The sequence below is a fragment of the Coturnix japonica genome, chromosome 3, assembly GCF_001577835.2.
Source record: "Coturnix japonica isolate 7356 chromosome 3, Coturnix japonica 2.1, whole genome shotgun sequence".
NCBI classification, from domain to species: domain Eukaryota; kingdom Metazoa; phylum Chordata; class Aves; order Galliformes; family Phasianidae; genus Coturnix; species Coturnix japonica.
This window is the reverse complement of record NC_029518.1, coordinates 80,679,951-80,695,472: the sequence shown is the minus strand read 5'-3', so window position 1 is coordinate 80,695,472 and position 15,522 is coordinate 80,679,951. Positions and strand designations below refer to the sequence as shown.

The window sequence follows — 15,522 nt, the reverse complement described above, 5'->3', positions numbered from 1 at the left end:
GATAATGGAACAGCAGCTTACTCCTCCTAAATCTAGAACCTTCTAGCCCCAAAATATACATGATCAGGAAAGCCCCTCTTGAATCTCAGATCAATGCCTGATGCTCAGTGGCATTAACTCCAGGGCTACCACCAGGTCCAGGAACCTACATGTCCATTTTGGAAATCAGCCAAGAGACAAGCTCCTTCATTCCATGTCAAAGCATATGCTGATGTGCCAGCTGGGGTGCTTGCAGCCCCTTGATCTTCCTGTCACAGCCTGAACTATTCACTCTGAATAGGGTGCATGGTAAAGACAGCAGAACCCTTGCAGGGGACATATTTTGCCTACATTTACTATTCTTTTGGCTTTCATAGTGCTGAGAATGTCAGTGGCTCTGAGGCTGTGAGACGGATGAGCTCCCTAGTGGGCAATTCATTCACCAAGTATTACTCAAGCATATTTGCTGCATTACAAGGTCAAGAAGCAACCCATTTCTCAACATACAGCCAGCTCAGGAAGTAAAAAGTGACACTGGAGATGGGGCAGAAATCTTTTAAACTATATAATTAATACAGAACTATACAAGCTATGAAAGCCTAAGATAGCATCTTATTAAGCAGCCCTTCCAACCAGTCATTTACTTAAATGATTAAATACATTTGCTGAAACTATATAGATTCCATCTGCTGAAACTACAAGGTTAAAAATAACAGAGGGAAGAAGAGACCTAACTAACATTTTGAGTTTGAGAGTTATTAGGGCTGAGGTAGGAACTATACCAGGTTTCTGTGATGGTTTACCCCCTACCATCTCCATCCTTTGGTTCATAAATGCAAAAGAAATGTTTTTTTCATGAGCAGGTTGATAAGGATCATGACAAGGATTTTCATTTCAGGTTGATAAGGATCTCCCTCAAATCAAGCATAAAGAATATATCCTCAAAGACAAGTTCCAACCTTCATTCATGAGACAAACATGACAACAAGCACATGTAAGAATAATGAGTTTATTTGATTAGGTCTTCTAGATAGGTCAGTTATACACACATGACATTTGGCAGTCATTTTATTTCCTGATTCAGTAATAAAAATGCAGCTTAGTTATAAAGGCACAGCACTGGTATTTCACACATCAACATCTGATGTATCTGGCAAGAGGAACACCTCCCTCCTACATTCTTTAAAAGCTGTTTCATTTCCTAAAGTGAATCTAAAATCAGCAAGGACTTCAATCAGAACTAATCGTTCAGAAACCTGCCATGGATCCTCAGATCTAGTGCAAGATGCTGGAGCTGTCAGTCAGCAACTCACACTTCTTTCTCTTTTGCTTTCTCCTCCTTTGGTGAGACTGCTGGAAAACAGCACAACTGATGCCACTTCAATTGGTGACAATTACCATTACCAATCAAGAATGGATTAGTAGCACAGTGTTAGTAAGCAAAATACTTGTATGCTGTATTTTGTATGAGAGAATTCAAGGCACTGCTCATTACAACTACTTTCAAATGTCTCGTCACCTTCCCTGCACAGTTTAATTGTGCCATCTGGTTGCTCTCTTCAACCAAGAGCAGCCCTTGTTTTAGACAAGCACGTTAATTTGGCTTTACATCATAATACATACGGAGAACCCTCCTCACAGTCTCCACGTATTTATCATCAGAAATAGGTTTTCTCTTGCTTCCGGGTGCTAGGAACTTCTTGATTGTGGGGATGCTGCTTATCCTTTTTTTAAATGCCTAAAAGGGAAACAGTAAGAAGACTGCATTTAAAAAGCAAAGTAACACGAGAAAAAACAGTTACAGTCGTTTGTAAGCAGAGGATTTGACTGAAGAGGGGAGCACTGACAGAAATCATTAAGCAAACAGTATCAGCTGCTGCTGGAAATACTGCTAACAATACATGTCCAGTACTGCCCCATCAGTACAGGAAATACCAATAACACCTCTGCCTATATTCATATCAGTCTTCCTAACGAAGTCATTAACATCCTTTAAAAAGTAGTTTACAGATGCAAGACAATAGATGTATCATCATAGTTACGCATAAATTTACTTTCTCTTATCCCAGCCTCACTTTAAATAGTGATTAAACAGCCCTCCACCTTGTATTGAGATGATCTGGAAACAGTTATTTGTGGTTTCAGATATGCACTTATATCTTTCAATCTAGAAAATATGTTCTGCTTCTGGCATCATAGAGATGGTGAGAAGATGGGGAAAAAAAGCAACCAAACAAAAAGGACAGTGGTTTTCCTCAGGCTTTACAGGAATTACTCTAAACAGTAATACATTCTGTAGATGAATCCTATGGGGATGTTTGTCCTAAAGCAAGCAGAGCGAGCCTACATTAAAAGAGGAGTGACAGACACTCTTTGCCTTACAGAACTGCCCACACAAAACAGACTTTGAAATGTTTTTCTACCATCTCTCCAGCTATAAACTACATTGTTAATGTAAGTCACCTGTAACAGAGGAAATCCTGAGAGAGCGTCTGACTTCTTCTCTTCTAGCATTAAAATGGCTTCCAGTAGATGCACATCTGCCCAGCTCAGCTTGTTGCCAACAAGAAAGTCTTGTCCGTGGTCTTTCAAAACCTAGAGGTGTCAGAAATACGAATGTTCCAATGTGGATAAGCAGATGGAGTTATCTTTTCAAACTGCTCTGGAACACCTTTGGTAACACTTCTGCTCTATACACCTTCCTCTTCCATGTCTCTAGGGACACTCCCAGAGTGGGAGATGTTAGTTCAGTGCCTGCAATCACTGATCAATTATCTGTGAGCAATCCTCCCAGCAGCCGTCTGGAATCCCGGGGTTTCTCTTATCCATCCTTCCTTCCTATTGCCTCAGGTAACGTCACACACTGTATCATACTGGAATTTACTGAGTAAGAAATCTTTACACACACACACACACACACATATATATATATAACTCTGTTACAGCTTCAGTGAGAAAATAGAGATCAGCAGGATAGATAAACACTGAGATCACATGGCCTATGCATCAGGCCATTTAGATTAGAAAACTTCATTGCCTGGAAGTGCTCCTCCTACATCTGCCTGGGGAAACTTAAAAGCATCTTTGAAACTGTACTTTATAAACTGTAGGAATAAATGTTTGTTACTGTGGTTAAAAATAAAAATGAAACATAGGAGGAAGAAATTCTCACCTTTTCATACGCTGGGAAGTACCTGCTCGTAGCCTTTTGAACCACAAAGGCACATTGTTTCACCTTATCCTCAGCAGATAAGAATGGGAAGCTCAACAAGAAGCCCATAAGGTCATCTGTTCCCCCAACATACATGTCAATCCTTAAAAGCAAACAACAAAACTTAAATGGGTTGGTGCTTCCACAAGCACAGATCTGTACTGTGTTAAAGTTGAATTTCCATATGCAGAAGTAGTACAGTATTTAGTCACCTCTTGAATACCTCTGTCAAGTTACATTAATATTTTACCAGACAATGGGCCTACATATCAAGTATTTTTTATGTAAACTAATTAGAACAAATTAGTGGGGTTGCATTTAACTGTGGCCTGTCAGTCTCACTGCAAATTACACATCACCAAAGCAAAGGTGGTTCTCTGAGTATGTGAATACAGTTAATCCTACATGTATCTAAGCTACTACAATACATTCAAGAAGAGTAGTACTGGTACAGTACAGGGCTCTCTCCTTCAGGTCTTTCCCGTAGAGATTGTATTTCCCTGCTATGTAGTTGAGGATGGCTCTGGTCTGCACCATCTTCATCCCATCAATCTCCACCATGGGCACTTGCTGGAACATGAGGACTCCACCTAAAGAAAGAGAAAGCCACATGTTACTGTATTAATCCGTCTACGTCAGATTTCTTCCTGTCTTCATAAAAGTGTCACTTTTCTGTTGAGTTTGCTCCAGGGAGTCTTTTTATTAAACTGGCATATTTCCATGCAAACAGTAAATTAAGACTAATTAAAGTGAAGAATGGAATAATTGTGGGTTATCAACCTTGCTTTTCCTACCACTTAGAACACAGATTAAGAAAATGTTAGATTATAAAATGTCCTCCTTATAACCTGTATCTTAAGCTAAAGCGGGGCACTCCATGAACCTTTAGGATAAGCACGTGCAAGTTTCTGAAGCCTGGAATAGGGCTGTTGGATAACATTCCCATGGGATTAACTTCACAGTGCTGCTCTCCTTGGGAATGAGAACCCAAGAATCCTGGCAAAGCTGTTTTAAAGAAAGATTTACACAAACTCAGGGCCTACTATATTTTATGGCTAACTGACAAACAACTGCTGTTATGCTGAAGACTCAGAAAAAAGTCAGGCCAGTCAGAAACTGCACATTCACCTAAGGTGAATTTTTGCCAACAAAGTTTTGGCAGCAGCACACACAAACAAAACAGCCCAGAGGACTGTGAAACTCTGAGAGCTGGAAGGACATTCAGTTTTCAGTTGTGTCTGCCCACATGTGGAAAACATTCATCCTTTGCAGTTGCTCAAAGCTCTGCCCTAATTCCCTCCCTTCCATGTGGAAGTCAGTCCACGCAGTCTTCAGCCTTCTTCTCTGGGACCAAGCAGAACCTGCTCACACTTTCTCTTGAGGTCTCATATGCACTCACTTTGCAGGAGCTTCTCATATTGCTCTCGTGTTTCCAAAAACACCTCTTCAAACTGGAAAAAAAAATGGGGAAGAAAAAGAAATGGGCATCTTTACACATCTCTAGAGCACACTAGAGTAGGGTAGGGTTTAACAAAGAAGAGAAAACACACAATACACACTCTGGCCCCTACACTCCAGACATGGCCCTAAAGAAGAAAAAATTCAGGGGCAGAAGCACTGACAAAATCTCTTAGAATCATAGAATCGCTCAGGTTGGAAAAGACCTTAAAGATCACCAAGTCCAACCACAACCTGACCATACTACCCTAACTCACTGTCACCAATGAGAAGAGACCAACCCTGCTCTCTCTGTAAGCACCTTTCAGATACTGGAAGAGAGCAATAAGGTCTCCCCTCGGCCTCCTTTTCCCCAGACTAAACAGCTCCAGTTCCTTCAGTCTGTCCTCATAGGGCATATTTTCCAAGCTCTTCACAAGCCTTGTTGCCCTTCTTTGGACCTGCTCCAGCACCTCCATGTCCTTTCTGTACTGAGGTGCCCAAAACAACACAGTACTTGAGGTGAGGCCTCACCAATGCTGAGTACAGGGGCAGGATGACTTCCTTAGTCCTGCTCACCTCACCATTCCTGATACAAGCCAGGATGCCATTGACCTTCTTGGCCTCCTGAGCACACTGCTGGCTCATATTCAGCCGACTGTCCATCAGTACACCAAGGTCCTTTTCCATCAGGCAGCTTTCCAGCCATTCCTCTCCAAGCTTGTAGGGTTGCCGGGGATTATTGCGACCAAAATGCAGAACCCAACATTTGGCCCTATTGAAACTCATACAGTTTGCCTTGGCCCATCAACCCAGTCCATCCAGGTCCCTCTGTAGTCCCTTCCTACCCTCCAGCAGATGAACACTCCCTCCCAACTTGGTGTCGTCTGAAAACTTACTGAGGGTGCACTCAATCCCTTCATCAAGATGGTTAATAAGGATGTTAAATAGAAGCAGCCCCAGCACTGAGCCCTGGGGGACACCACTCATGATCAGCCACCAACTGGATTTAACTCAACTGACCACAACCCTTTGGGCCCGGCGATCCAGCCAGTGTTTCACCCAGTGGAGCATACACCCATTCAAACCACGGGCAGCCAATTTCTCCATGAGAATGTTGTGGGGGACAGCATCAAAGGCCTTACCGAAGACCAAACAGGACAATGTAAGTGCCATGCTGCAGCTTACTGAAAAGGATGGAAGGAAAACACAAAAATCCTGGAATGAGCATCCAGCCGAAAGGATAAAGACCAGACAAAGCAAATTCATTTCTGTTTGCCTTGGCACAGATTGTATTAGTTATGCCAAGAACAAATATATCATTCAGCTCAACAGTGCTGGGTAAGGAACAGAAGACTTAATAATTAATTATTCTTCCACTAAGCATGGTTTTGGATGATAGATTTTTTGGATGATCTTTTAGGTCTTTTCCAACCTTGGTATTCTATGATTCTATAGCGTCATGCTTGAGAAGAGATGGAACTTAAAACTTTTGCACACCTAAACTGATTGCATTAAATCCAAATGAACAGCCATCCTATGGCAGCTAGGGGTGCTTTTTTGATTAACGACCCACAGACAAGCTTAAAACCCACAGAATAATGTTATGAAGGTGGAACAAACCTCGACCCCGGCTGCAGCCAGCAGCCAACGAATCGACTCCATCTTGCCTCTTCCATCAAAGTAGTAGAGGATGGGTTTTGCAGCCATGGCTTTCAAGTCTTCCTTTACCTAAAAACATATAAGAAATCTGTTAAGAAACGATTCAAAGGATGGATGGCTCTTGGAATACAGGCTCACAAGTCACCCACGGGACAGAAAGTTGGGTTCATTTCAGACAAATCATAGAACCACACGGTAAGGTTGGGAACTCGGAGTTTCAGCACTGAGTTAGGGCTCTCACAGGCTTTTCAAGCCTGGCCATCCCTGTGTCAGCACCACAAGCACACGGCTACGACTACGGGAAGCCGCTTCCCGGCTTCCACACGCTCCCGAACGACGCCCCGCACACGGAACCTCGCAGTGCCGGGGGTCGCACGTACCGCTGCACAGGAGCCGGCGGGTTCGGAGCGCACGGCGAGGCGGACGGGGGAGCTCCGGCTGCGGGCGGGTCAACCCCCGAGCCGCCCCAGTACCGCCCCACAAGGCAGGGCGGCCGGCACGGCCCCCGCTGCCCGCCAGTGGGAAGGCGCTGCTTTGCATAATGCACAAGGCCTGCTGGGAGGAACGCGGAGCGAGAAAGAACGTTAACGGGCGACGCGTATTTTAGAGCAAAGGCAGTTAGACATGGAACAGCGATGAGAGATGCGTCTGCCAGACATTTACTAGAGCTTTCAGACCCATCTCGCGTCACCATAGCCTTAAAGACATTAATATGTTGAGCCTTATATACTGTATGGGGAGGTTTCTAGCTCTGGATGTGAGGGCGATCTGGCTGCGACATCTGTCACCCCATTGATCGCCAGGGTTGATTCGGCTGATCTGGCTGGCTAGGCGGGTGTCCCCTTCCTCCCTCACCGCTCCATGTGCATCCCTCCCGAAGCTGCGCGCTCGGTCGAAGAGGACGACCTTCCCCGATAGAGACGGTACCGTTCATCGGTCAAGGGTATACGGTAGCTGCGCTCCCCTGCTAGAACCTCCAAACAAGCTCAAGGTCCATTTGTAGGAGAACGTAGGGTAGTCAAGCTTCCAAGACTGCAGACACATCCAAGTGAGGCACTGCATGGGGCAGTCTGCCATTGTTTTGTACCGGCCGTGTTTCTCAGCCATTTTGTCCCTTGTTTTTTCCCCTACCCGGTCACCAGCGCAGGGAACAGCTTGCTCTGCAAACTGCCTCTCCCAGTGCTGCCCCCTATATCCCTAAACTCCCTCCTTCCCTTACTCACACACCACAAGGCAGAACTGTCGTGCTTCTGCATGCATGGCTCATACCTTGATCTCACATTTCTCTCATGGCATCAGAGAATACCCCGAGTTGGAAGGCACCCACAAAGACCACCAAGTCCAACTTCTGTTAAGCCCAGAGAAGAGAAGGCTGTGGGGTGACCTCATTGCAGCCTTTCAATTCCTGAAGGGAACTTACTCCCAGGAGGGGAATAAACTCTTCGAAAGGGCTGACAAGAGCAGGACACGGGGAAATGGTTTTAAGTTAATAAGGAGGAAAGATTTAGGTTGGAGTAGTTAGGGTGAAGTCTCACTAGGAGAAGTGGTTAGGCCCTGGAACAGGCTGCCCAGGGAGGTTGTGGTGCCCCGTCTTGGAGGTGTTCAAGGCCAGGTTGGACAAGGGGGCCCTGGCAACCTGATCTAGTAAACGTGTATGTTTGGTGCCTGCCAGGCAGGGGGGTTGGAACTACATGATCCTTGAGGTCCCTTCCAACCCGGGTCATTCTGTGATTCTGGCTCCACTCAGGAACACCCCAAATCCAAACCCAGTGTCTGTAGGGCTGTCCAAACATTCCTCGTACTCCAGCAGCTCAGGGCTGTGCCCACTGCCCTGGGTAGGCTGTTCCATGCACAACGTAAGGACTCACATCAGTCAGTATTTCTTTGACAGTAACTTTATTCCGGGCAGGAGACTTGACACTCCGGGCTCTCAGAGTCCCTAATGCTCCGAAAAAACAATAAAGGAAGTTGTCCAAGGAGAGGTGAAAAGAACCTCATCGCTTATTCACTGCAGGGAAACATCTTCAGTTTGGGGGGTAAACGGAAGAGAACGGCTGCATAAAATGACAGCTTACAGACAGGAGGAGGCTGTCAGGTGTCACGGTGTTATTAAAGGCCACAAGAGCACAAAGGGAAGGAGTGCAAGAGCAAGATTAGGGCAGGGGAGCTCCTGAGGGCTGCCAGCAGATCTGCAGCCTGCATTCGATCTGTGTGAGACCCGCGTGGCACAGTTTTGTCATCAATTTATAAGCAATGAGCCAATAATGTTCCAATTAGAAACTTTTTATTAATTGTAGCGGGTAAACACAAAAAGGCAATTCAGCGCTGGGCGACAGGGGGATTATCGTTCCTCCAACTGCCGCGGCCTTCCCGTCCCTTGCAACTTCTTTTGTAAGGTCCATCCCGAGTGTATTGTCCTTTAATTGGTCGGTCGTGATCGTGCCACTTGGTGTGTCGTTCCTTGGTTGGTCCTTCCGTGAAACTTTGTATCCATCGGGGCGCGCTTTGCCTGTAACTATGCAGAGTACACAATCTACCATAAAAATTAGAGTGTTCTGCAACCCTTGTGGCCTCCATATTCCACCATCACATCCCGGTCCCTAATGAACAAGCACTCCACCACAATGCTACCACATCCGGTCTTAATGAGCAAAACATTTTATCACAGTTTGACTTCAGCACATCGGCACTTCCTGAGCACAATGGAGTTATCGGTGCTTGGGGGGGTCCCAGCTATTCCGTGCAGTGTAACAGCAGCAGAAACCTGCTGCAGAGAAACCTCAGAGTGCTCTGTGAGATCTCAGCTGCAACTGATCTTAGGCTGTGGAATCTGAGCACAGGGACAGCAGAATTCCATCTGCTGTCCTGCACTGAGCTGGGCCTGGCAGGGCAGGCAAACCAGGGGCTGATCTTTGGGAAGGCTCCTGACATGGATGTGAGTTAGAGCTCAAAGGTGAGTGTGATTCCACAGTCATTATTGTCATCCTACAGACTCCACGTTACACAAAGCGGAAGGCACTTAAACCTGCGCCTAAAAAGCATAATTGCAGTGGGAATATCACATCTCACCCATGATTAACGGCCTAAGCTTGCAAACACTCCATTCTATGTGATGTCATTATACCTAGCTATATTGCTAGCATGCTGTAGATTCGGTGCACGACAACTTAAAAAAGACACCTTTAATGCTTGTCTCACAGAAAGGAAGAAGTGACCGTGAAACATTATTATTTCATCTGAGATGTACTTAGTTATGGAATGGAGCACTGTATGAATCATGAGGCAGCTCCGCTCCGAGCATCGTGTGGGGAGCTCATGGGCTTCTCTGTGAATGCAAACTCCCTCTGAGAAATCTTAACTGCAAGAAACCTGGCCTGAAAGGTTTTGGCCCCCTTCCCAGTGTTGTTTTTTTTTTTTTTTATGTTTTTTTTTTTTTCTTGATTTTTTTTTTTTTTTTTTTTTTGTTTTTTTTTTTGTTTTTTTTTGTTTTTTTTTTTTTTTTTTTTTTTTTTTTTTTTTTTTTTTTTTTTTTTTTATTTTTCTTTTTTTTTTTTTTTTTTTTTTTTTTTTTTCATTTTTTTTTTTTTTTTTTTTTTCTTTTTTTTTTTTCTTTTTTTATTTTTATTTTTTTTTTTTTATGTTTTTTTTTTTTTGATTTTTTTTCTTTTTTTTTTTTTTTTTATTTTTTTATTTTTTTTTTTTATTGTCTTTTTTTTTTTTTTTTTTTTCTTTTTTTTTTTTTTTTTTTTTTTTTTTTTTTTTTTTTTTTTTTTTTTTTTTTTTTTTTTTTTTTTTTTTTTTTTTTTTTTTTTTCTTTTTTTTTTTTTCTTTTTTTTTGTTTTTTTTTTTTCTTTTTTTTTTTTTTCTTTTTTTTTATTTTGTTTTTTTTTAGTTTTTTTTTCTTTTTTTTTTTTGTTTTTTTTTTTTTGTTATTTTTTTTTTTTTTTTTTGTTTTTTTTTTTTTTTTTTTGATTTTTTATTTTTTTTTTTTTTGTTTTTTTTTTTTTTTTTTTGTTTTTTCTTTTTTTATTTTTATTTTGTTTTTTGTGTTTTTTTTCTTTTCTTTGTTTTGTGTTTTTTTTTTTTTTGTTTTTTTTTTTTTCTGGCGGGTTTCTTTTTTTCGTTATTTTTTTTGTTTTGGTTTGTTTTTGTTTTTTTTTTTTTTTTAGTGTTTTTTTTTTATTGTGTTTTTGTTTTTCTTGTAGTTTTTTTTTGGCGTGTGTGGTTGACTGTTGTTTTTTTTTCTTTTTTTTTTTTTTTTTTTTTCTGACAAGAGACACCTCAATTCTCTGTTACTTTACTTCAGATACCCCACTGGGTGACCCCCGTGTTGGTCTTCTTAGAATGGAACTAGGAGGCGTTGGCGCTGCCTGTGTTTATGATGAAAGAGCAGCAGATGATGTGGGTCTGTGTGAGGTCACTGTCATTGCTGGGGTAGGAGGGTTTGCCCCTACCGACCATGGAGAGCAGAGCTGGTGCTCTGCGTGACGTGCTGCGCACAGAGACTGAGCTGTGAGCGTTCGTCGTTAGGGATCATTCTTTGGGAGCCACTGCAGCACTGCTGCGGCGTGTGTGTGAGCTGGGCACCAGCCAGACTGACCAGGCCAATAAGTGAGCTGGGTGTGGTGCTGGGCGCTGCTGGAAGGAGTCTAGCAGAAACAGCTGGCTGGGAGACTCCCAGCTCAATGGAGGCCCTTCCAAGTGGCTGTTTCCAGGGAAATTGATTCTTTGTGAGATTGGTGTCCCATGTTTTGGTGAGGATGATGAAACTGCCATTAACTGCCCTGTGTGATGCTGCAGTGCAATGGAAAGCACAGCAGTGATAATGGGTATCAAAGTCGTGGCTGCAGCACGTGAGGATAAGCCCAGGTGCAGCAGCTGTGGCACAGAAGGAAGGGAAAAAAGCTGACTGACCATTGAAGGATCAGGCAGGCAGTGATCTCCAGTCAGACACCCCAAGCCTTGCACTTGCCAACCATCAACGACGTCTGGGAAGGGTTTGCATGCGCCTGAGCTGCCCTGGGTTGGCCCTGCATCCCATCAGGTGCTACAGTCTCTGCTTCAAGCCGTGACTGAGCATGCTGCCTACAGCCCTGCAAAACTGCTGCTGGCCCCAGCCTTCGTTTCAGACATTAGAAGGGAAGGAGAGCACAGACTTCATAGAGTGCAACCTGTGCTTTATGACCCCAGGATCCAGCCGCCATTTTCTAACAGAACCCCTTGAATCCTGGTGAGAGATCCAGCGTGCTGAGGCTGGGCCGTTGGGCTGTGCAGTACAATCACAAGCACGGTGAGTCCACAAGCGCTGCCTGGGGCAGCGGCTGCCACCAGTGAAGTGCCAGAGCCGTGAGTGCTGCGCAGCAGTGTGGACACGCTGTGTCACCCTCGTCGCCGGCTGGCAGTGACGGTGGTGGTGGCTGCTGTCTGCCCGCTCTCGCTGACGTGTTGCCCAGCCATTGTGCTGGTTTCTTAGCTGAAGGGAGGAGAAGCTGCAGCATGTGCCCGGGTAAGCGCAGAAAACTTGGAGGTTTCTCAAACGTGTGGATGTGGTAGTCAGTGCACCCACTGCAGCTGCCTAGCATAGGGGTAGATGATGCGAGTCCTTCTCATGGCAGGAACACAAAATGGTCGCTAGCAAAGGTGATATAAGTGCTGATGGGAGGGAGCACAAGCACTTGCTGAGGGAAGTCGTTTGGCACTTAGACACACGTCTGATCACGCAGCTGGCACAGTTCTTGCAACCAGCTTGCTTCCAAGGCCATTGCCCGCGTCAAGAGCCCCAAACTGCATAAAAAGAATCAGGCTGGGGAATTAATGCTTAATCGCTCATGATTCTTCCCTTGTAGCACTTCCGTACTGGATTCCGTCCGAAAGGACACCTTTGGGAGATCCCAAAGCAGTCCTAGGCACAAAGCGTCTCTATCTGCAAAGAGGGCACATTCCTCTGGAGAAAACCCAGACGGGCTCTTAAGAATTTCGCCATGTCTCAGCAAAGAGGTGACTGCTAGTACGTCTGGCTGACTAGTTAGACTTTATACCTGAGCGGGCTTCGACGTGGGTCCCTCTCCGCTGAAGAATATATACATCTCCACCATCTTCCTCCATGCTGAAGGTGCTGCCTCGTGTGCAGTCAGGGAACTACCGCTAGTACATTTCTCATAGGGGCGGCTGCTACAGCCTCTGCGGCTAACGAGCTGGACACCACTGTCCATAGTGCATCCGTTATATCTTTCCTGTGGTTTCCTGTGCTTTGCAGGGAGACAGCTGAGTCCCTATCCGCCATTGCGAAGCAGCTCTGGGGAGTGTGAACGAAGTCTTGCAGACTGTGATGAAGGGGCAGCTGCTCAGCAGAACTGCAAGTTCCGACACATGCGAGGATTTGAGTAGTGAGTGGTTTGCCTAAAGATGTGCTCTCCGCTTAGTCTACTAACACCACTTTTCATGGCTGTGGTTGGGCTGAATGCATTTCTGCCAGGCTAGATACATTGGCTATGAAAATCTTAGTGGTTTGCTGTTTCTCCAGGGAACTTGGGAGGAGGTTAAAGAGAAGGCAGAGAATTCAGCTGGCCTTAGGTTATATCAACAGCGGGAGAGTTTGCATTAGCTTGCCAAAGGCATTTTCTCTCCCCAGATGCAAAAAAGCTCGCATTGCTCAGCCTCCTAAAGCTGGCTGAGCTGGGTGGTAGGAGAGAGCGGCGGCACTGCCCTCCTGCCAGCAGGGCTCGGTTGTGCCTATCAGGCCTTCTCTGTCCTGGATTTCTTCAGAGCAGTTCGTTCTGGCTGCTTGGAGTAGTGAAAGGAGGGGCAAGAAATGAGGGTACAGAGCTAAGGCTTCCAGACACTGATGGTTTCTGATGGCTGTTGGAGTGCGGCATCCCCTGCAGACCTGATGTGCCTTTGTTTCCAATGACCCCTTCCTTTCCTTCTTATCTCCAGAAGCGAGCGCAGTTTGATTCCCTGCTTCTGGAGAAACCACAGCCGCGGGAGGCTGCCAGAAACCACACTGCCGCCTTTCAATCACCTGAAAGAAACCGTGGTGGGAACGGACCGACCGCACCGGCTGAGCCACAGTCGAGTGTCCGGATGGCCGTCGAAGCCCGATGACAGGGCTCCACAATTCCTGAATGTCGAGTTCAGAGCGGGTGCGGGGATGCACGTCTACGCATTCATTGGGGGAGGTGGGGAGAGTCGTGATAAGTGAAATATCAGTCCTGTGGCTTTGGCTGTCAGAAGCAGTGCATGGGCTTTTTCTGGAGTGAGGAAGATGTACTGCAGGTCTGTGGCTGACTGCACAGCATATGGGCAGCGAAGGCAAATGTAACAAACAGTGCTTGAAAACGGTGAAGCTTGATGGTCTGACTGTTGCTGAAGACTGCCTTACAAGAGACGTTTGTCCATCTTCTTGTTTCCTTTCTCCTCCAAGCTACACAAGAATGGCCTGCCTTCCTCGAAAAGAGCGGCCTTGCATGCAAGTCTTGGGGCAATTCCCAGAGGCTGACAAGGCACCAGAGAGAGGTACAGATACTCAACAGGCTCCTGGGTTTGATGCACTGTTTTTCTACTGAGATCTGACTGTTCTTTCCTGGGACTCTTCTCTGCAGTTGACATCCCAGCTTCCTCCCATGGCCCGGCTGGACGGAAACGCAAACGGTCGGAGGAGGAGAAGGGAAAAGCGGGGGAATTGCCCTGCAAGAAAAGAGTGAAGGGTGAGCACGAGGAGCTCGTTACGGTGCCTCAGAAAAGCAGTGCTGCCACTTTGCATTGCTCTGTATCAGACTTTTCCTTGCCCTGGATTATTACTGAGTGCAGCTATTGGGTTTCTTTGTTCCTTTCTATACATTGTTGGTAGACAGAGCTGACTGTGTGCAAAACGTGGCTGAGAATCCTGGACAGGGCAATGTAATTCCACTGGCCAGATGTATTTAACTTTGTGGAAGGGTGGTGGGATTGATAAGAGAACGTGGATCTCTCTTGAGGCACAGCAAGACAGTACCAGCTCTCTCTTCCTTTTACTGTAGGTGGGCGCAGGGTCTCCGTGAGGCCCATCGATTGGAAAACCACCTTCCCCCCAACACGGAGACAAAAACGAAAAGCAGCAGAGATACATCCGTCTGCTGCTGAGGACACGGATGAGCCCCCAGCTAAAAAACTACCCATGGTAAGAGCAGTGGCAAAATCAGTAGTGGATGTGGAAGGTTTACATTACCCTTGATGAGAAGGCAGAAATTCCAAGTGTTCTACAGCTCTTCTGTTTCCCTGGAAGGCAGCAGATGTCTCACAAGGTACTTGTGGAAACTCTGACCCGTGCTTCATACTCTGTCTTGTTTCTTCCTAGGAGATTCTTGCTTCAGTCCCGCCCGAATACACCTTGGTCAGCGTTGAAGTCATAAAGCTTCCAAGCAGGTGATGACCACAACTTGTTCTTCATTAATGCCCTTTTTCCATCAGACAGAAGTTCTTTCACACTGGGGGAAAATGGGGTGTTTGAGATGTGTCATGGTGTAATGCAACTAAGGAAGAGGTCATCTGAGATAATTGAAACTGCTTTGTCAAAACCTCTGCTGAGTTCCTCGTGGGGAAAAGTACCTCAGCCAGCAAGCAGGATTTTGCAGAGGATGATTTCTTAACATGTTTACAGTCAAAGCAGTGAGGGTGGCAATGTGTTTCTGCTACAAGGCCCAGCCCCTGTTTGCCAGACTCAAACTGCTCTACCTGAACAGATAAATCCGCACCATGAAAAAGGCACCTGCTGGTTTCCTTAACTCCAAAGGCAGCCGCAGGTTAATCAAATCACCATCCCTATGTGGGTGTGAGGGGCGGGAGGGTCAACTACAGACCTCAGAGCTGAAAGCACATCTCAGAAATGTCACGTAGATTGTTCTTTTCCTTCCCACAAGTCTGGAGCTGCTCCCAGGAAGCCACGCAGACCCCATGGCACAGCCAGAGGAATCCAACACTACATCATGTTCCTCACAAGGGGCAGAAAATTAGCAGCTGAGCTGCACAGGGGCGGGGGAAGCAGCCATCACTGAGGACGATGACCTTGACGAGCTTTTGTTGGAGCTCACAGAAGAAGAACTGGAAGGAGAAACCGATGTCAATGATGAGGATGTGGATGAGCTCCTTCTGGACATGTAAAACATGACGGCGTAACACCATCGCCTGATTATATACAGGCTGCCCAGGGAGGTTGTGGATGCCCCGTCCTTGGAGGTGTTCAAGGCCAGGTTGGA

At 45.6% G+C, this 15,522-nt stretch overlaps 2 protein-coding genes across 3 annotated transcripts; one reads left to right on the top strand and one right to left on the bottom strand.

Annotated features, from left to right (window-relative positions):
• Window positions 1-972: 972 nt before the first annotated feature.
• On the bottom strand, window positions 973-6,778 carry LOC107312127 (glutathione S-transferase 3). Of its 2 annotated transcripts, none has more exons than XM_015859265.2 (7): window positions 6,670-6,778; window positions 6,251-6,358; window positions 4,590-4,641; window positions 3,648-3,780; window positions 3,152-3,293; window positions 2,443-2,574; window positions 973-1,717 (listed from the first exon to the last, which is right to left on the bottom strand). In XM_015859265.2, the coding sequence occupies exons 2-7, from the start codon at window positions 6,335-6,337 to the stop codon at window positions 1,574-1,576; spliced, it is 690 nt and encodes a 229-aa protein (XP_015714751.1). In that variant the 5' UTR covers window positions 6,338-6,358; window positions 6,670-6,778; the 3' UTR covers window positions 973-1,573. The 2 variants fall into 2 exon arrangements, with proteins under 2 accessions (XP_015714751.1, XP_015714750.1); XM_015859264.1 differs by lacking the exon at window positions 6,670-6,778 and adding an exon at window positions 6,439-6,474.
• Window positions 6,779-13,722: 6,944 nt separating this feature from the next.
• Window positions 13,723-15,522, top strand: LOC107312109 (zinc finger CCCH domain-containing protein 11A-like). The gene is made up of 5 exons (XM_015859234.1): window positions 13,723-13,804; window positions 13,891-13,995; window positions 14,308-14,447; window positions 14,625-14,692; window positions 15,187-15,522. The coding sequence occupies exons 1-5, from the start codon at window positions 13,723-13,725 to the stop codon at window positions 15,278-15,280; spliced, it is 489 nt and encodes a 162-aa protein (XP_015714720.1). The 3' UTR covers window positions 15,281-15,522.

Bases quoted from the DNA above. Each gene is read 5' to 3' on its own strand.
- LOC107312127 (XM_015859264.1), bottom strand. From the start codon at position 6,459: ATGAACCCAACTTTCTGTCCC. The intron at 3,781-4,589 runs GTGAGTGCATAT...CTCTTTCTTTAG, and splicing joins ATATGAGAAGCTCCTGCAAA to GTGGAGTCCTCATGTTCCAG. The intron at 2,575-3,151 runs GTGAGAATTTCT...TGACACCTCTAG, and splicing joins ACTTCCCAGCGTATGAAAAG to GTTTTGAAAGACCACGGACA.
- LOC107312109 (XM_015859234.1), top strand. From the start codon at position 13,723: ATGGCCTGCCTTCCTCGAAAAGAGCGGCCTTGCATGCAAGTCTTGGGG. The intron at 14,448-14,624 runs GTAAGAGCAGTG...GTTTCTTCCTAG, and splicing joins CAGCTAAAAAACTACCCATG to GAGATTCTTGCTTCAGTCCC. The intron at 14,693-15,186 runs GTGATGACCACA...CCTTCCCACAAG, and splicing joins GTCATAAAGCTTCCAAGCAG to TCTGGAGCTGCTCCCAGGAA.